At 47.6% G+C, this 21,018-nt stretch overlaps 1 protein-coding gene across 10 annotated transcripts in view; it reads right to left on the reverse strand.

Moving 5' to 3' along the window:
- NIN (ninein) overlaps positions 1-21,018 on the reverse strand; it is a 108,085-nt gene that overhangs the window by 51,036 nt on the left and 36,031 nt on the right. For all 10 annotated transcript variants that reach the window (XM_060270724.1, XM_060270714.1, XM_060270695.1 and 7 more), the window contains exon 5: positions 12,415-12,584. In XM_060270724.1, coding sequence (XP_060126707.1) covers positions 12,415-12,584 — 170 coding nt within the window. The remainder of the gene's footprint in view (positions 1-12,414; positions 12,585-21,018) is intronic.

Below are 21,018 nucleotides of genomic sequence, written 5' to 3' on the forward strand. Positions count from 1 at the left end.
TCTTCAGAGGCAGCCCTCGCAGAGTGTTTGTTGTGGGGGAGGAAGGGAAAGGAGAATGTTAGCGGCTTTGAGACTCCTTCCAGTAGTGATAAAACGGGATATCAAATCCAAACTCCTCCTCTTCTTCTACAATGCACTAAAATATGTGGGTGTGTAGAATTTAAAAGAGCAGATGATTCAGCTGGTTTTCTCCTACAGCAGTTTATTCTAAGGCGCTGCTCTGAAATATGTGTGTGTGTATGTGGCTGTGTATGGTTTACAGTGGAACCTCGGTTTATGAACACCTTGGTTTACGAATTTCAGTTTACGAACGCCGCGGACCCATCTGGAACGGATTAATTCACTTTCCATTACTTTCAATGGGAAAGTTCGCTTCAGTTTATGAACGCTTCAGTTTATGAACAGACTTCCGGAACCAATTACACCCATGCTTCGGGTTAAGTACGCTTCAGGTTGAGTACTCCGTGGACCCGTCTGGAACGGATTAATCCACTTTCCATTACTTTCAATGGGAAAGTTCGCTTCAGTTTATGAACGCTTCAGTTTAAGTACTCCGTGGACAGTCTGGAACGGATTAATCCACTTTCAATTACTTTCAATGGGAAAGTTCGCTTCAGTTTATGAACACTTCAGTTTAAGTACTCCGCGGACTGTCTGGAACATATTAATCCACTTTCAATTACTTTCAATAGGAAAGTTCGCTTTAGTTTATGAACGCTTCAGTTTATGAACAGACTTCCGGAACTAATTACACCCATGCTTCGGGTTAAGTACGCTTCAGGTTGAGTACTCCGCGGACCGTCTGGAACGGATTAATTCACTTTCAATTACTTTCAATGGAAAAGTTCGCTTCAGTTTATGAACGCTTCAGTTTATGAACAGACTTCCGGAACCAATTGTGTTCATAAACCGAGGTACCACTGTATATGGATTTGCAATAGTAGCAATGCATAACAAGCAACTTAGGAAGCTGCCGTGGACAGATCCAGACCACTGGGTCCGTCTAGCTCAGTATTGCCTACACTGACTGGCAGCAGCTCAGGGGCTTCAGACAAGGAATCTCTCCTGGTCCTTCTTGGAGGAGATGGGGATTGAAACAGGGACGTTTTGCATGGCAAATAGTTGCTCTCAGGGCTGTCTTTAGCACATGCACCGCCGGGGTGCAAAGATCCGCCCAGCGCTCCCAAATTTAGTTTAGCTATCCCCAGATTAACCTTTTTTGGAGCTTTTTTGGGAGGCGGGGAAGCCAAAGTTGTTGCTTTTGTTTCCTGACTCATCAGGGATATTTGACACTACGGAGTAACAGAGCGACGGAGGAGGGAGGCGGGGACTTTTGCTCCATTGCTTTTCACTGCTGCCGATCGAGAATTCGGCACCCAGGTGCCTCGCACCCCTTGCACCCCCGGGTAAAGATGCTCTGCCACTCAGCAAACCATTTAAAATGGTTTGACAAGCAACAATTTCTGAAAAATTAGAGTGCGCATATGAATGTATTATCACAGTTTGTGTTTGTGTGTGTGTGTGTGTGTCACTTTTATTACAAATGCTATAGTATGTTTCCAAATAAACCCTGTGGGGTGTAGCCCAGTTTCTTAGAATTCCCTCCCCAGATCAGATTCTTTGTCCTCTAACCTTAGGAGGATGCAACTGTTGAAAGTTTAGGGAAAGGGAACACAGCGGAGACTAATAATAATAATAATAATAATAATAATAATAATAATAATAATAATAAACACCTTACAAATAGCCACAAAAGTTTTAAGGAGAATTAGGGGGGGAACCGGGGGACAGCAGGAGAGAAATACAAAAAAAACACCTGTGAGGCCTTTTTGCACAATGTTTCTCCGCCCCCTACCACAAAAAAGGCCATTTTCAAAGAAAGCTGCAAAAACACCCCGAAAATCCGCACCAACTTGCAGGAAGATCATGTGAGCACCTGGCAACTTTGGTTTAATTCTGACGGCCAATTGTCAGGAGCAGAGCTGGCCATGGTGATCCAGTTGCTTATGCAAGCTTCCGCTCTAAGCCCGCTCAGATTAAAGGCCCCCCCATTGTATCCAGACACCAACTTCCTCTGCTGGCTTAGCTCCTCTGCATGCGCGCGCGCGCACACACACGCACACACGCACACACACACAAGCTTCTTCATTACCATAGCCCAAGCTCAAGACAAGAGCCCATTGTGAAGAGGAGGCAAATGAGGTGAGGGGGTCAAGCCACCCCCAAAATAGCACCCCAGAAGGCAAGCCGGCAGCCAGGAGACAAAAGGGGGTACTTCCAGGGGCTCCGTTGTCACTCCAGGTATCCTGGCCCAGATGGCCGTTGTTCTGCAGCTGGATGAAGGTCACGCGCATTACTTGCTCAGCCGCCCTGGATTCCAGGAGCGCATTATTTCAATAGACGCACAGCCCAGCCCTTGCTGCCTTGAAGAACAGATGGCCCCCTAAGTTGCACAATGACCAGACTCAAGACCCATGGAAGCATCTGCAGTTCGGCATTCTCGCCCAGAGAAATCTCCTTGCCCTCCCAGCTCCCACCCAGCCATCTGCTGCCATAAGACGGACCTTTTCTTCCCTCCAGGAATATATATTGTCAATTAAAAGCAGCCGGGGTGGTGCTGGGGAGCTCACCCCTAACGGGCTTTGTCTTGCAGCACAAACACACAGGTTTTTTGGGGCCAACCTGTGATAAATCTAGAGCCCGGTTATCAGTATGAGTTGCAGGCCTGAAGGCACTTGCGCTCGGCTGTTCCTCTTTACTCTTGCTGGGCTGTGCAAATTTGCTTTTGTTTATTTGCTTTTACATCGCGGCGCTTATATGCTGCTTGCTTGCAATAAAACCTCTAAGTGGCTTACAAAGAAACCCACTGATGTGAAAATGATCGGTAAGAGAGAGCTGAAAGCAAGTATTTAAAAATATTCCAAAAGACTGGAATCAGTAGTGAGCAAAAGTGATTGAAAAGACATGCCAGAATTCTATAGGTGTGGAAGGCTTGCAACATCAAGTTTCAAGCAGACAGCAAAAAGAAAACAAGTTTCAAGCAGACAACAAAAAGAGTATAGTTAAGTTAGTAGGTAAAAGGTAAAGATAAAGGGGCCCCTGACCATCAGGTCCAGTTGTGTCCGACTCTGGGGTTGCGCACTCATCTCGCTCTATAGGCCGAGGGAGCCAGCGTTTGTCCGCAGACAGCTTCCGGGTCATGTGGCCAGCATGACAAAGCTGCTTCTGGTGAACCGGAGCAGCGCACGGAAACGCCGTTTAGCTTCCCGCCAGAGCGGTCCCTATTTATCTACTTGCACTTTGATGTGCTTTCGAACTGCTAGGTGGGCAGGAGCTGGGACCGAGCAACGGGAGCTCACCCCGTCGTGGGGATTCGAACCACCGACCTTCTGATCGGCAAGCCCTAGGCTCTGTGGTTTAACCCACAGCGCCACCTGGGTCCATAAGTTAGTAGGTAAGGAGCTCCAAAATGTGGGTGTTGCCACACTAAAATATTGATTTCTTAAATGTGCAAAATTTTATTGATTTAATGTCTTTGTTAGGTTTTATATATTCTACGTTGCACACCACTTTAGCGTCAAATATATATATATATGAATAAGCTTATAAATTTTATTTAACATTAAATAATAACAATACTCAGTGAATCTTCACTGGTGCACATTGGCCTTTTTGGATCACAGTGTCCTCCTTTTGTGGGGAAAAGGGGACTATTTGGCTAAACTGGATCAACATTCAAGGCTCGGCATTTTGCAACCTCCAGAAAAACCAGGAGCTTCACATCAAGTCCTTGGGAGTGTGGGGCACAGAACAGCATAAGCCGGCCACTGGGCAGTGCTGGGCAGCCTGGTTGCAAAATGCTCATGGCTTGCTTTCACCTCCCTCTCCCCGACTGCTGAAGCCTATCTGTGGAACTGCATGCCGGTTGGTTTTCAGGCAGTATAAAAATACGTACAAAATTCATTACCACCATGTTTGGCCAGGCCCAGCAGCTTATATGTTCCATCCACACGCATCAAGTCACATCAACCCTCCAGAATTAGAGGCCGTGTACCGCTGGATGCTGGCGGTAAAGAGCAGCAGCTCTTGCATCATGCCTGGAAGCTGACCACTGTTGGAGTCAGAACACTGGGCTACATTGACTTTGCATCCAGCTCTTGCCTTCTTATCAGCTGTGCCGCTGCGTAGCTTGGCCCATCCAGAAGGTGGCATGCAGCACATCCTCTTAAGACTGGAGGCTGTTTTGAAAGCGGAGTAACAATTCCGTGCCATATGGAGTGGACCACCAGCCCCCAGGACCACCATCCTTGGATAGCTGCCACAGACAACAGAAGAGTGTGGTACCCGGGTCCAGAAAATGCTTTGCCTGAGACCCCCCCCTCCTGGAGGCCGTAAGTGGCACAGGTTGGATGTAATAGTGAGGATGAAGTCATCAGGATGAAAGTCTGGGAGATAATCAGCCAATCCCCCCTTCTTGGAGCAGGCCTATGGCTTTGTTTGCACATTACACTGGACCCAGGTACAAGCTGTTTCTACAGATCTACAAACGTCCGTGTGAAAGACTGTGGAACTCTTGATGTGTTCAGCTCAGTATTGTGTCCAAGAGATATGAAGCTCGTTGAACATTACATGCAAACAGCAGCAATATTAAGAGATCAAAATGTTGAACTTTTTATAGACATTTCCCAGGATTTCAGGCAGGTATCTCTACCCGTCCTACCTGATGATGCTGAGGATGGTCAGAGGAGCTGCTCCAACATTCCTGCTCAATATCTCTTCCCAAGGACCTGCCCACCCAAATTCTGGAGACAGCACCTGCCTGCATATTTCTAAATACAGTAGATTATTAGAACCCCATGGAATGCTCTCCCATCAGATGACAAGGTGATAAATAACTATACAACTTTTAGAAGACATGGGAAGGCAGCCCTTTATAGGAAAGTTTTAAATGTTTTGTGTTTTATTACGTTGGAAGCTGTCCAGAGTGGCTGGGGCAACCTATTTAGATGGGCAGGGTACAAATAATAAAATAATAATAAAAGCAAAAACCAGTTCTCAACAGACTCTCTCCTCCAAAGGGCGCTTATCTCTCCCAATCCTCCATCACTCACAGAAGGGGGATCAGCACATTTTCAGCTGCTTTGTCTAAAAACTGCCAAATGAAATCTGGGGAGGAAGAAGCAGAGGGACCTTTCGACGATGTATTGATGAGATCTCATTAGGCACTTAATAAATCCTCGCCGGGCAAAAGGGGGAATCGCTTGGCACCAGCCGGCTCGGGATGGAGGAGGAAAGTGGCAGCCAACCAATTCCCTTAATTGACTGGCCCTGTTAATTGACTAACCTTTTACACCCATTTTTACAACTAACAGAGAGAGGAATAAAATTCAGAGCGCAGGGCTCCCGGCCTGAGGATCCCTCTGGGAGACGCCTCACCATTAATTCCAAGGTCAGCGCAGTCCACGGGGCCTGCCGGGGAGATGGATTAGTCTCTCCGTGTTGGGAAGAAAATCCATAATCGAGGGCACAGCTGTAAGAACCGGCTTGTTCACCCAGTTTTACAAGGGCTTGTTCAGAGACCCCGCTGGTTGGTAAAGGCCGCTTACAAAAGATCAGCTTCGGAGGGAAAGGAATAATATGCCAAACTGGAGGGCCACAGATGGAGAGTCAGTGGGCTGCATCCGATGGAGTGCTAAATGACTTGCGCCATCGATGCAAGGATTCACACTTGCGCAGCAGAACTTCCCCCCCCTTCTCCTCTCCCTGTGCGACCCCTAAATCTGTTCTGCGGGTTCCCCAAATCTTCCAGATCAGATTTGAGGAGGGTTGCAGGGTGCATGCAGGGGGAGATTTGCACTGGGCAAGAACGAATCTTCATGGAAGCAGAAAGAGTGCAATGGATACCCCCCCCCCAGGGTTGGAAAGACTCAAAGACCACTTGGCCACAACTCATCTCTCATCTGAAGGCCCAAAGACTAGTCCAGATATGGGGGTCTTACAACCCAAGCGAGCTCAGTAATGGACTTTGGTGAGTTGAGTTGAGATAGATAGATAGATAGATGAATAGATGATAGATAGTTGAGAGAGAGAGAGAGAGAGAGAGAGAGAGAGAGAGAGAGAGAGAGAGAGAGAGAGAGAGAGAGAGAGAGAGAGAGAGAGAGAGAAGCTACCACCTAAATCAGGCATGTCCAAAGTCTGTTTCGGGGCCCTAATCCGGCCCGCCGGTTGGTTTAATCCGGCCCCTGTGGCAGTTTATTTCCTGGGGTAAAATCCTTAAAAAAGCTCAACAACTGCAATCCTAAAAAAAAGGTCAACACACATGTTCACTTCATCAAATCTGGCCATCTTGGGAAAAAGCTTGGACACCCCTGACCTAAATCTAAACTATATGATTGTAATTAAGTGGTAAAGAAATTTAAGTCCATAAAAGAGAGGGAAAATGCCTTGGGCGCAGCAATGATACTAAGAGCCCTTTATGGGTGAGTCTGCTCACATGTTCAGAAGAAGAAGAGTTTGGATTTGATATCCCGCTTTATCACTACCCTAAGGAGTGATACCCTGGTTGAGTAACAAACCAGTACCAGAAAGCCAGTGGGGATCATATCCCTTTGCACTCCTGCTTTGCTTAGAAATAATTAACTTTGACAAATGCACCTCCCTTTTTTTCTTTTTCTTTCTAAAAGTGTTGCTCCTGAGCAGGTTTTCCTCCCACGCTCACTCCCCATTGGTGAAAGTCCTTCTATCTCGTTTTACCTGTTCTTGGATAACCAGAGATTACCTGGGGTTTTAAAAGGAATAAAGCAAAATACTGTAGCGTGTTTGGAGAAAGAAGCCGGCAGCAGTGTGAGGAAGGAGCACCCACCGTCCCCACCCTATGGTATTATTTTTCCATGGTGTTCTTCTGCAAAAGTCTTGCGTGCCCAGTGCGAAGGAAGAAGAGGAGGAGTTTGGATTTGATATCCCGCTTTATCACTACCCGAAGGAGTCTCAAAGCGGCTGACATTCTCCTTTCCCTTCCTCCCCCACAACAAACACTCTGTGAGGTGAGTGAGGCTGAGAGACTTCAGAGAAGTGTGACTAGCCCAAGGTCACCCAGCAGCTGCATGTGGAGGAGCGGAGACGCGAACCCGGTTCCCCAGATTACGAGTCTACCGCTCTTAACCACTACACCACACTGGCTCTCAGCAGCAAGGCACATGGCTTGTGTGACACCTGTCTTCTGCAACCACTTTCCAGCAAAGCTATTCACACCAGTGATCTCACACCACATTTATTTCCAGGTATTGATCTCATGCACAGGGGCTTATCGGGCCGTCCTGAGGGAGCTGGAAGAAATCTCCTCCTCATCATTAAAATGACACGTTCTTATCAGGCACGAAGGCAGAGTCCCGTCCACAACTCAATTACCAGCTTTCACTGATTCAGAAGCTGGGACTCTCAGCCTGAGCCAGCATGGTCTAAAACAGTGTTTCTCAACCTTTTTTGGGCCACGGCACACTTGTTCCGTGAAAAAAATCACGAGGCACACCACCATTTAAAAAGTTTAAAAAATTAACTCTGTGCCGCCCTATATTATAATTATGACTGTAAGAAACACTTGCCAAATATTGCTTTCCGGCGAGTTCTTAAAAGATCCGGGTTTCTGATCCACCCCACCCGACCCCGTCGTCCCGTATCTTACCCTGTGCGTGTTCTCGGACTTGTGAGAGGACGATTTGGTCTTCATGCCTCCGTGAATTAGCAACAAACTACCTTTTGAATGATGGAGATTGAATATTTTAAAAGTAGCTACTTGAAGTCCGCTCGATTTTCCAAAAAAGAGACACACGTGCAGCACTATTAGCTGCTGGGGGCTGCCATCTTGGCTAAAGGATTCTGGGATGATCCTGTCACGTGAGGCATGGGGAAAATGGAAATAATGAAAGCTGATTGGTCTGTGGAAACTAGAAGGGGCAAAGAAATAGGACGCCCAGGGAGGTGGAGTTTGCAGCTGCAAAATCGCCCTTCTCATCGCCGCACGTCGCGGCACACCAGCCAGCATCTCGCGGCACACTAGTGTGCCGCGGAACAGCGGTTGAAAAACGCTGGTCTAAATGTGTCAATCTCTTTGGAACACCCTCCAGCCCCCAGGCGCAATCGCACCACTTTTCTTGCCCTGGCATCTCAGTAAACAAACACATCAGCTACTTTAGCCAAGAAAAAGCTTTTTTTTTTTTTGCCAACTCTACTCACATAGTGGGGGGAGATGGGGGGGGAGGTTAGGGTTGGGGTTAGATCTGTGGAGGGGGTGGCTGAAGCTCACACGTAGCATCCACCACAACAATTCCTCTGGTTTGCAAAGGTTCCCCCTGGCCCCAAAGATGGACACCTATGATGAAGAGATACCCGCTGAACTCTCCAAAGACTGGAGAATGTCTCTGCTTTCTCGGATCCTCAAGCTATTTCTGCGCTTCCAACAGTAGCTCTGCTGCTCATCTCAGAATGTGCAAGTTAGCTTCTGGACCTATTAAGCCCACCCTCTCCTTTGTGGCACACACACCAGTTTTACAGAAGGGGGAAGAAATTCATGTTTCTCTCTCGATGCCATGCTGCTTTCCTGCAGCCATTTTGTTCGTTGATGGTGTTCTCTTAATGTATTTTGCTGTCTGCTGGCTCTCGGCCAGCAGCACATGGGCTCAATCCCCATATGGGATAAACTCACACTTTGTTCTGTAACTACGAGCTAAAGCCTGCCTTCAGGGATCATACTGTGGACTGAATCTGAGTAAACTTCTTGTTACTTTTAAGGAAAGCCTCCTGTGTCTTTATTATTTTAAGAGGGATCAAAGCGGAGACCAGGAAGAATCCAGTCTGATCAAGCCAGACTGGATTGCTTAACTTAAGAGATTCAAACGAATCTGCAAACTAGCTTCCTGCTGTATTGAGGGGAATCTGCTCTGCTGCATCACTCACTAGCGTGAGTGAAGGAAGGATAATATTTAATCAATATATCCTCTCCTGCTTCTTGGGAGAAAAGCAATGACAAACCTAGACAGCATCTTAAAAAGCAGAGACATCACCTTGCCTACAAAGGTCCGTATAGTTAAAGCTATGGTTTTCCCAGTAGTGATGTATGGAAGTGAGAGCTGGACCATAAAGAAGGCTGATCGCCGAAGAACTGATGCTTTTGAATTATGGTGCTGGAGGAGACTCTTGAGAGTCCCATGGACTGCAAGAAGATCAAACCTATCCATTCTGAAGGAAATCAGCCCTGAGTGCCCACTGGAAGGACAGATCGTGAAGCTGAGGCTCCAATACTTTGGCCACCTCATGAGAAGAGAAGAATCCTTGGAAAAGACCCTGATGTTGGGAAAGATTGAGGGCACTAGGAGAAGGGGACGACAGAGGACGAGATGGTTGGACAGTGTTCTCGAAGCTACCAACATGAGTTTGACCAAACTGCGGGAGGCAGTGGAAGACAGGAGTGCCTGGCAAGACAAGAGTTGAACCAAAATGCAGTTACTCAACATCATGATGACTATTGCTCTGCCTCTGTGGTCAGAGGCAGTAATGCTTCTGAATCCTTGGATACCACAGGAGGAGAGTGTTGCTCTTGTGCTCGGATCCTGCTTGCAGGTTTGCCGCAGGCATCTGGCCGGCCACTGTAAGAACCAGAGGCTGGACCAGATGGGCCATTGGCCTGATCCAGCAGGCCTTTCTTGTGTTCCTGCCACTTGTCATGACCACAGGCATTTCACTTGGGCATTAGGAAGAAAAACTAACTGTAACATGATGGGGAAGGCCCAGCTTTGTTGCTCTTTGAGGAAGAGAAGACGGGTGGCTTGGGGAGGAAACAACAACGACAGACCTTTCTGCCCTTTGTTTAAAAAAGGGGCCTCACAAGGGAGGGGGAAGTATAAGAGGCTGAAGAGGCGAGAAGTTAAATAAAAGGAGAGAAATGATTATATGTTAAATAGTGATTATAGATTCCAGATTCCAAGTAGTTTTTTTTAATTATTTTATATTTGTATGTAAAATAGAATTGGAATAGTAATGTAATAAGCGGACTAGAATCAAGAATAGAGGAATGAATTAATGAGTGCCAATGTTACCGTAGTTATAAATAGAAATGGGGAGGGGGGGAGGAGGAAGTCAAACAGGGTCAAGAATTCATAGGGGAGCAAATTTGGTTAAGGGGTATTATTGTTAAGGTATAAGAATAAGGATCCCCAAATGAGATTTTGATGTGTATTAATTATTCTTTTTTTGTACTCTTTTTTCTGTGTTTTTGCTATCTCTTTTTGTAACATTAGAAAACCAATAAAATATATTTTTTTAAAAAGGGGGGGCCTCTGCATACAAGATTCAAGACTGTTGAGCAACACAAATTCTGTCGTGGGAGACTGGAAGATGGCAACAAGGTGAAGGACTTGGGACCACACAGCGGTGGGAAAGGGGACGAGATATCAGCATGCAAGAGGGAACACACACACAAATGACTACACAGTGGAAAGCAAAAAATCAGCAGCCGAGAGTACAGGGTGTTTACTTTTTGAAAATCTTGGCAGCGAGCAGATATTGTAACAACTTTGGGGAACGCGGCATCCTGCTCACATGTCAGGGCTGAAGCAAGAAGGTGGCCCCCTTACCCTAGATGCCTCCTACTGTGGAGTCACTAACCAAGGTTGCCGCTCATCAAGAGAGGGCGCAGGGAGCACATGGGACGGTGTCACGAGTCCAGAGTCCAGCAGCAAGCAAGACACAGTCAGAGGCTGCAGTGACCGGCCGAGGATCAGGCTGAGGCTCGGGACCTACTCTTGGAGATCAGGAGGTCACAGAGCCTGAAGCGGGCAGACAGGAGTCCACAGAACCACCACCCCCACACACACTGCCAGGGTGAGAACCAGGACTCTTGTGGGCACCTTCCTCCGATCTTGGGGAAGCAGGTGCCTCCCACAGCATCTCAGTGGTGTGGCAGCTTATGAAGTACAGCGGTGGGAGGCCTTGGAGCCAAGGATCGTGGAGCCTGGCAGACAGGAGGTGGGACAAGCAGAGGCCTTTGTTGGAGCAACATGCTCAGTGGGAGCTCTCCATGGTACTGCAATTTCTGAGCCCGCCTTACAACATCAGGACCAACACCGGGGCAAATGGGGTGAGGTGGGAACTGATTGAAACATGGCAACACTTTGGCAAAGTCAGTTCTCCAACACAGACATCTGGCGTGCAGAAAAGGGCTACTGGAAATTTTCTGCTGACAGACGGTGGACGGGTGTCCTGGTGGGAGGGCCGGGCAAGCAGAACTTGGGAACTCTTTCCATATGAACCTACCCGGACCCTAAGATTATCTTCTGAGGCCCTCCTTTGTGTGCCTCCTCCTCAAGAGGTCCAGAGGGTTGCAACACGAGAACGGGGCCTTCTCTGCAGTGGCTCCCTGTCTGTGGAATGCTCTCCCCAGGGAAGTTCACCTGGCACCTTCATTATACGCCTTTAGGTGCCAGGTAAAAACATTCCTTTTTAACCAGGCCTTTGGGTGAGCCTATGGACATCCTATACCCTTTTAAAATGTGGCTCTTTTTTGGGGGGGTATTATTGAGTTATTGTTTTTATTTTATATATTGTGATCTTTTTTGTGAACTGCCCTGAGACCTCTGGGTATAGGGTGGTATATAAATTCAATAAATAAATAAAAATAATACAAATAACTGGTTTCACACATGCTTGTCAGGAGTAATTCTCAGTCCTCCCTGTACTACAGGGGGTTGGACTAGATGGCCCTTGGGGTCCCTTCCAACGCTACAATTATATGATTCCCCTGGTGAGACAGCCTCTTCTATATGCTTTTGCTCAAGACCAATTGTGTCAGAAACAAGCAAAGCACCATATAAAGAATCATAGAATCATAGAGTTGGAAGAGACCACAAGGCCCATCCAGTCCAACCCCCTGCCAAGCAGGAAACACCATCAAAGCATTCTTGACATATGCCTGTCAAGCCTCTGCTTAAAGACCTCCAAAGAAGGAGACTCCACCACACTCCTTGGTAGCAAATTCCACTGCCGAACAGCTCTTGCTGTCAGGAAGTTCTTCCTAATGTTTAGGTGGAATCTTCTTTCTTGTCGTTTGAATCCGTTGCTCCGTGTCCGCTTCTCTGGAGCAGCAGAAAACAACCATTCTCTCTCCTCTATATGACATCCTTTCATATATTTGAACATGGCTATCATATCACCCCTTAACCTTCTCTAAAGAGGTAGGCCTCCAGGGGGTTTAAATAGAGTTCTGTCAACAGGCTGAATAAACTGGACACAACAATTGGGGACCATAAACTACCTTAAATGCACACACAGGGACACACACACACACACACACACTCCCTCTTTCAATCTGAGCTCCCATCTCGACTCTCTTTATCCACCAAGGTTGCTATTAAAATCTTTTACCTCCTCGCAGTCATTGTTGGAGATGCAAGATGGCTGGGCTTCCTCATTCAGAGGCTCGATCACTGTCACCTCCGCAAAGTCCTCCACAGATTTCTGAAACTCTGGCAGAGATCGCCTCCCATAGCGCTTCCCACCTTTGATGTATTTGGGCTGGGCTTCTGGGGAAGAATCTGCGAGCAAGAGACAGAATCCAAGACGTTAGGTAATGTGTGCTTCGGGGGGGGGGGACAAGAAGAGATGCCCCCCCCCCGGGAGGGATGCAAGAGTTTTCTTATTCCTCTAGGGAAAGGGGAAGCTGCCTTCTACTGTGTCCGGCCATTGGGTCCTCTTTGTTCAGTTTTGCAGGCACTGACTGGCAGTTGCTCTCCAGGGCTGCAGGCAGCAGACATTCCCAGCCGTGCCCGAAGATGCCAGGAACTGAATTGTGCAACTTGCAAAGCAGATGCTTTCAAACTGAGCTGAGCTGAGCCCGACCAAAAGACACCACCAGGATCTGAACCCAGGATTTCCTGTTTACCAAACAAGCACTTTGACCAACTAAGCTACTTTTCTGCACCAGCCTATGGCTGACCTCACTTGCAAGAAACCCCCCCGGAGAAATATGACACTCTCCCCAGAGCCAACATCTTTTTTGGCATCAGGCGAAGGTGTTTTTATTTAGCCAGATCTTAGACCCTGGTGGCGCTGTGGTTAAACCACTGAGCCTAGGGCTTGCTGATCAGAAGGTCGGCGGTTCGAATCCCTGTGACGGGGTGAGCTCCCATTGCTTGGTCCCAGCTCCTGCCAACCTAGCAGTTCGAAAGCACGTCAAAATGCAAGTAGATAAATAGGAACCGCTCCAGCGGGAAGGTAAACGGCGTTTCCATGTGCTGCTCTGGTTTGCCAGAAGCGGCTTTGTCATGGTGGCCACATGACCTGGAAGCTATACGCCGGCTCCCTCGGCCAATAATGCGAGATGAGCGTGCAACCCCAGAGTCTCCACAGAGCAAAAGGGCAAAAAATAAACCGATCGTAAAATTGCAAGGATTCAACAGCACGAGACGAGGAGACAGAAAGACGAGGCACATATTAGAATACGCCGAGAAATCCTTTGGAAGCCCAGACTGAGAGCCCCTCCAGTGTCGCCTCGACTATCGCTTTTATACAAACTCCCTCTCAGAGCTTGTTAGTGCAAATGTATTCGGCAGCTTAGCTATGCAATGAATTATAAAATACACAGGACCAGGAACCCTTTGATATTCTCTCTCTCCCCCCCCCCTTCCTCAACTTCCCTGGACTTGCACCCCATCCATGCATATTGCAAACCCTGGGGAACGCAGGCAGGCGTGCGGGTGTTTGAACAAGGCAATTTTAACAAGATTTCCTGCAGCTGGAGCCTGGACATGAAAGCCATACGATGAAGTGCACAGATAGGGAAAATCAGAAACGAGACAGGCTGATTAAATAAGACCCAGAAGAACAAAAGCAAACCTTATCACCACCATTAAAGCTGGCCTGTTGGCAATTGCTAGCCTACAGACTCGCTCTGCCATTTTAGCTCTGATAGATTCTCTATGGCCTGTTCGTTTTCTTGCTTTGCCTTGAAAAATTGGGGTGGGGGTGGCGGTGGGGGGGGGGTTATTTCATTACAGCAAAGCGCAATTGGATTTTTCCAAAGCAGAGAGAAGCTAACCCACCATGGTGTGTGTGTGTGTGCTGTGCCAGGAGAGATCTTGGGGGGGGGATTGCCAAGGCACTGTGACAACACACCTCCTTGCGAGACTTAGCCCAGGTTTTCTTCAGCCAAAGCAACAAAGGAAGTCCTGTTAAGCCATGAATCCCCTTATGACAACAACTTTCAAGATACTGCAACACAAACTATTGAAGGAATGAGTTTTCATGCACCTACTCAGATTACAAGTGGGGGGGTCCACACAGAATCATAGAACTGTAATGTTGGAAGGGACCCCCAAGGGTCATCTAGTCCAACCCCCTGCAATGCAGGAATCTCAGCTGAAGCATCCACGACAGATAACCATCCAACCTCTGCTTAGAGACCTCCAGGGAAGGAGAGTCCACCACCTTGTGTGGGAGTCTGTTCCACTGCGAAACACCTCTTACTGTCAGAAAGTGTTTTCAAATGTTTAGTCGGAATCTCCTTTCTCGTAATTTGAAGCCACGGGTTCGAGTCTTGCCCTCCAGAGCAGGAGAAAACAAGCCAGTGCCATCTTCCATTTGACTTGAGATGTTTGAAGATGGTTATATCTCCTCTCAGTCTCCTCTTTTTCCAGGATAAACATCCCCAACTCCCTCAACTGTTCCTCATGAGGCTTGGTTTCCAGACCCTTGATCATCTTGGTTGCCCTCCTCTGCACACCCTTCCAGCTTGTCAACATCCTTCCTGAACTGTGGCACCCAGGACTGGACACAGGATTCTAAGTGTGGTCTGACCAAGGCAGAATAGAGCAGGACTATTCCTTCCCTTGATCTGAACACTAGACTTCTGTTGATGCAGCCTAGAATAATGTTAGCATTTTTTGCTGCGGCATCACACTGTCAAGCTTGTGATCCATTAAGACCCCTTAATCCCTTTGGCAGTGTCCTGCTAGCAAGCCATATGTATGACTAGTAAGCCAGGTGACTGAATGGTCTTCTATAAAGCCCGCACATGCACGCACCTTTCCAGGTAAAGCTAGAAGACAGGGAGAAAATTCCTGCTTGTCTTATATTCTCCCTGAAATGCTGGATTTCTTCCACTCATCTCTGTCGCGCCCCACAAAAGAGCACTGACTCACAGAAGCCCTGCTCTACAATTTGAAGTGGTCAACTGCAAAAGGAGAAATATTGCGCTGGATCAGACCAATGGCCCATGTACTCCAACATCCGGCTCTCCCAGTGGCCAACCAGATACCTCTGGGAAGCCTGAAAGCAGGAGACAAGTGCAAGAATGATGTCGTTTGTGTTGACAGCGGAACCGTCAGGGGAAGTGCTGTGGCTCAGAGGTGGAGCACCCTCTTTTATACGTTTCCGTGTATATTTTATAGTACGTTTCCGAGCACAATTCAAAGTGTTGGTGCTGACCTTGATACCTAAAGGAGCATCTCCACCCCCATCGTTCTGCCCGGACACTGAGGTCCAGCGCCGAGGGCCTTCTGGCGGTTCCCTCACTGCAAGAAGCAAAGTTACAGGGAACCAGGCAGAGGGCCTTCTTGGTAGTGGCTCCCACCCTGTGGAACGCCCTCCCTTCAGATGTCAAAGAAATAGACAACTATCTGATGTTCAGGAGACATCTGAAGCAGGGTCGGCCCTAAGGCAAGGCTGGGTGGCGCAATGCGCCAGGGCGCTGGGCCGCCAGGGGGGCGCCACGCTGCGCCCGCCAGAGAGCCGCACTGGGAAATGGGACGGGCGCCGGAGGGATCTTCGCACCACGGCGCCAGGGCGCCAGATATGCTTAAGACGGCCCTGATCTGAAGGCAGCCTGCTTAGGGAAGCTTTTAATGACTGATGTTTTAATGTATTTTTAATCTTTTGTTGGAAGCCGCCCAGAGTGGCTGGGGAAACCCAGCCAGATGGGCGGGGTGTAAATCAGGCTTCCTCAACCTCGGCCCTCTCCAGATGTTTTTGGCCTACAGCTCCCACAATCCCTAGCTAGCAGGACCCGTGGTCAGGGATGATGGGAATTGTAGTCTCAAAACATCTGGAGGGCCGAGGTTGAGGAAGCCTGGTGTAAATAAATTATTATTATTATTATTATTATTAAGCAGTTCCCAGGTTCAATCCCCGACATCTCCAGGTACCACTGGGAGAGGTTGCCAGTCAGTGCAGACAGTCCTGAGCTAGATATGCCCAATGGCCTGACTCGTAATACGAGGCAGCTTCCTAACACAGCCACTATAGCTAGTATCCTTATCCTTCATGAACTTGCCTGATCCCCTTTTAAAAATATGTCCGAGCTGGTGGCCATCCCCACACCTTATTAAGGAGTTTTTTTTTTGCGGGGGCCATCTCTTCTGTTTTGTTTAATATCCTACAGATATTTAAATGAGGTTGCACTTGTAGATTCCTAATTTTAAAATTGAATTTTAACATTGTATTTAATCTGCATTTTAATTTAATTGTTTCTTTTATGCTTGCTTTGATATTCTTGTTGTTAGCTGCCCTGAGCCCGGTCTTGACTGGGAAGGGCAGGGTATAAATAAAATTATTATTATTATTATTATTATTATTATTATTATTATTATTATTATTAATCTCTACTGCGCTGCTTTCGTTTGGATTTCTTTCCCTCGATTTTAATTGCTGCAGTCCATCGGTGAAAGACAGGCATGAAACCTTTGAAAATATCAATAAATACTGTACAAACAACTATCTCCCCAGCCTGTTATCTGTGGTGGATTTCAAAATCGAGGTTTGGTTTTGTTGACGTGTGGAATGGTGCTCGCTGTGGCTTTTTACTTCAAGACGGCTTCGAGATATTTTACGGAAAGCAATGCGTAAATGGAAACTGAACAGCTAAATAATCAATCAAACAGACAAACAAATGAGAAGATCATTTTCTACACACACAGACACAAAAACTTCTTGCCTCTTCAGCCTCCTGAGCAAGTCTGGTAGGAAGAGAAGAGCGGTCCATTGAAGGCAACCTCAATGCCGTTGGCTATGCATGAATTTTTATGGCTAAAGCCAAAAGTCTGCAGCCATTAAAAAATGGGGGCTAGACTCTGGATATCAGAGGCCATGGGCTGCTGTGGATCCTGCAGACGTTGCAGCTGACTCCATTCAATGAAGGGAATCAGTCTTCAGCAGGCGGAGAGCTGTAACCTGCCCCCCTCCCCTTGCCAGCCCGACTGCTCACCCCCCCACAACCAGCCATTGCCAGGGGCTATGCTTTGTTATGTATCGACATCAGATGCAAGGCTTCTCTACAAGGGGGGGGGGAAGAAACCTCATATTGACTTTCTTTGCACATATACACACAACTCAGATTTGAGCGGGGGGATGTGTGTCTGTGGAATAGAGACACTCTTGATTTCTGATTATTTATTTAACAAAAACCTTAGACCAGCGGATTGTAATAAAACCTGAGAGTGGCTTGATTTCTGAAGCCCGGGCGTGTGTGCTTCTGAAATACACACCCACCTTAGGGTGCTAAGGCAGCTTCATGTTTTTTCCTTTATTTTTAAATAAACGGCACAATTACGTATAATGTCAAAAGTCCCAAAGGGGCAAGTTTGTGTTTCATTCTCTCTTCTTTTTAACATAGCATGTTATCCTTAAAATCCTTAAAACCAGAATGGGGTACTTCTGACCTGCAGGCCCTCCCCAGTTGGCCAACAAGGCCATTTTGGCCAAGCCATGCCGACCTACCTGACACCTGATGTCAGGTACAATGTCTGGTGCAGGAAAGGTAAAGACATGGCTCAGCCAAAAGGGTTTTTTTTTTGCAGGCACCTGCCGGTCAGCGCCTAAAAATCTTTATGCAAAGACCTTCTTATCTGCAAGCCCTAGACTCTGTGGTTTAACCGACAGCGCCACCTGGGTCCCTATATATAGAAAGGAGCAAACCAGTGATATTTGAGGGAGCAGGCTAGCAAGTGGGGCCCATCACTTACATCATAGGAGTCTACACAACACAAAACACGGTTGCTGTATGTAGGTTTTATTTTAGTTGTTTTTTATCTTCTATTTTGGAAATGTACAGCCAGGGTTTTTTTTTTTCCTTTAAATTTTTTGTGGGCCCCCAAGAGAGTGGGGCCCTAAGCTATAGCTTATATGTAAATCTGGCACTGACTTTGCCCACTGGCCAGATCCAACTCCTATTTGAGTTGTTGTTGTTTTTTACAAATAAACAGATTGCCAAGATTGCTGCACAACGCTCAAATCTAGCAGGTTCCCACCCTGGGCAGGGTGCTGTGGCCCATCAAGTGGAATTAGTTTCGGCTCACTGAGGACCCAAGGCTTGCACCCTGCTAGAACGGAGAAGAACGTACTGGAAGGGAATTAACGCAACTCCTGTTTGTTTTCAGAGCCGGGCCAAAAACAGCCCCTCAAGTGGTGCTGAAGAATTTGGAACTGATGGGCCTTCAATACTGCATGGAATGTGAAAAAACCCTGGGTGTGGTTCTTCCGAAAATCACAATTGCGTGTCAACACAACATCACACTAGCGGCAGAAGAGCACCTCTCAGGTTTGGTCCAGAAATAATCCCAAATGACCAATCACTTGGCAGGATGCACACTGTTAAGAGATAACCATCTGGATTATTTTTGGACCATGAGGTCTGTGATTGCATCTGGCATCCCTTGATGGGGATGGCAGTAGCCAGGACTGAGGCCTCTTGTGCCCATTCCCCGGAGGGCAGGAACAGAGGTAAAAAAACAAAAATAGGAACTCAGGTCAAGACAAAAGTGATGGAGCAGCCCTGATCATTCAAAACCTGACAAAAAATGTGACTGTGTTTAGAAAGAAGGGCCTGGGGTATCTAGGTAGAGAACGACAAGGCAAATTCAATAACAGAGGTCCTGAAGGCTGGTTATTGAACCAAAGCTATTGCTTCGGTTATTACTTATTTTATTATGCTAATATTAGTGTGGTGTATTGGTTAAAGTGCTGGACTAGGACCTGGGAGACCAAGGTTCACTTTGAAAAGAGGTGGGATATTAACATAATAATAAATGGTAGCAGTAAAATAAATAGACACCACTTAATGCCAAAATTAAGGGACCCAGGTGGCACTGTGGGTTAAATTACAGAGTCTAGGGCTTGCAGATAAGAAGGTCGGCGGTTCGAATCCCTGCAACGGGGTGAGCTCCCGTTGCTCGGTCCCAGCTCCTGCCCACCTAGCAGTTCGAAAGCACATCAAAGTGCAAGTAGATAAATAGGGACCGCTCCGGCGGGAAGGTAAACGGCGTTTCCGTGCGCTGCTCTGGTTCGCCAGAAGCGGCTTTGCCATGCTGGCCACATGACCCGGAAGCTGTCTGCGGACAAACGCCGGCTCCCTCGGCCTATAGAGCGAGATGAGCGCCGCAACCCCAGAGTCGGACACAACTGGACCTGATGGTCAGGGGCCCCTTTACCTTTAATGCCAAAATAGGCTTCCAAGTGGTTTACAAACTTTTAAGAACCAATCACACGAGCAAGATGTCAACAATTCTGGGGTTTTTGTTCCAAGGCCGGAAGCCCCTAACAAAGCCAAAGACCAGCTTTGTGTTTCATTCTTCTTCAATCGTTCCATTCAAAAAACGACAGCAAGGGCTACTCCCAGGGCAACACATATATGAACACAAACCAACAGACAATTACGGCGCAATCCTGACCACGTCTACTCGGAAGTCAGCCCTATTGACTTAAATGGGGTTTGCTCCTGGGTAAATGGAGTTAGGACAGCAGCCTTAAATCATTAAATAAAATCACATTGTCGAAGAAAAAGGAGGAGGAGGAGGAGGAGGAGGAGGAGGAGGAGGAGGAGGAGAAGAAGAAGAAGAAGGAGAAGGAGAAGGAGAAGGAGAAGGAGAAGGAGAAGGAGAAGAAGAAGAAGGAGGAGGAGGAGAAGAAGAAGAAGAAGAAGAAGGAGGAGGAGGAGGAGGAGGAGGAGGAGGAGGAGGAGGAGGAGGAGGAGAAGGAGAAGAAGAAGAAGAAGAAGAAGAAGAAGAACTGGAAAATGATGGAAATCATTTGCCACAGTGACAGTTTAAAAGGCCTGGACCATGTCTCTAGGCTTGCATCCCATTTGCCACAGTGACCAGCCCAACGCCTCCAAGATGCCCTTAGACAGCCCTCTCCTGCTCATGGTACCCAGAAGGCAACTGCCAATCTCCATGGAGCCGGCTGAAGTGTTCTACTTAGCGCGCACCCCCTGAAATCGAACCACTCAGGGAGAGGACTTGGGGCTATGCAAGTGCCGCCCCACCTGCCCCACAGCTCACATCTTATAGGGACACCAACGGTGGGGCAGGAGGGTGCACCTTGAAGAAAACAGCCCCAAGATGCAAATTAGGACCGTGGTCCAGAGACTTCCCTATCATTGCTCTACCTGGTAGGATGACCAGAACCTCAATGGGTAGACAAATCATCCACCACCACCGAGAGTTTGGTATCACCCCCACCTCCCAAGCCTTGCCAAACAGGCTGTCCATCTCTGCATGTCTTCACTAAAAGCCGCAGAAGTGCCAGCTCTCTTTTTTCCTAAATGCACCGGCAAGTTAGATGGAAAACAGTAGAGAAACGGAAGCTGCAAAAGCTCCGCATTTTGTGCTTCACTGGCTCTTGCCGGTGATTCCTCCTTCAGTTACCCTGCAGTGAGGTATTTGTTTTGCGTGACTAAACCAAAAAAATGTTTGCTTGGCAAGCACAGACATGCGCCTGTAGCCCTGGGAACTGGGCAGAGGAAAAACCCTCTGTGCACATTCCTGTCATTGTGAACTGTGGCCAGGGTTGGTACAGCTGGGTAGCTATTTTAGGAGAAAGGTATCACTCTCCCAGGTATGCTCCTTAGAGGAAGGGCGGGGCTCAATAGGTAGCTCACCTGCTTTGGCATGCAGAAGTGTTCAATCCCCGGCAGCATGTCCAGGTAGGGCTAGGTCAGAAACCTTGGAGAGCTGCTGCCTGCCAGTGTAGGTAACCCTG

Source organism: Zootoca vivipara, chromosome 1 (genome assembly GCF_963506605.1).
Source record: "Zootoca vivipara chromosome 1, rZooViv1.1, whole genome shotgun sequence".
In the NCBI taxonomy this organism is placed as follows: Eukaryota; Metazoa; Chordata; class Lepidosauria; order Squamata; family Lacertidae; genus Zootoca; species Zootoca vivipara.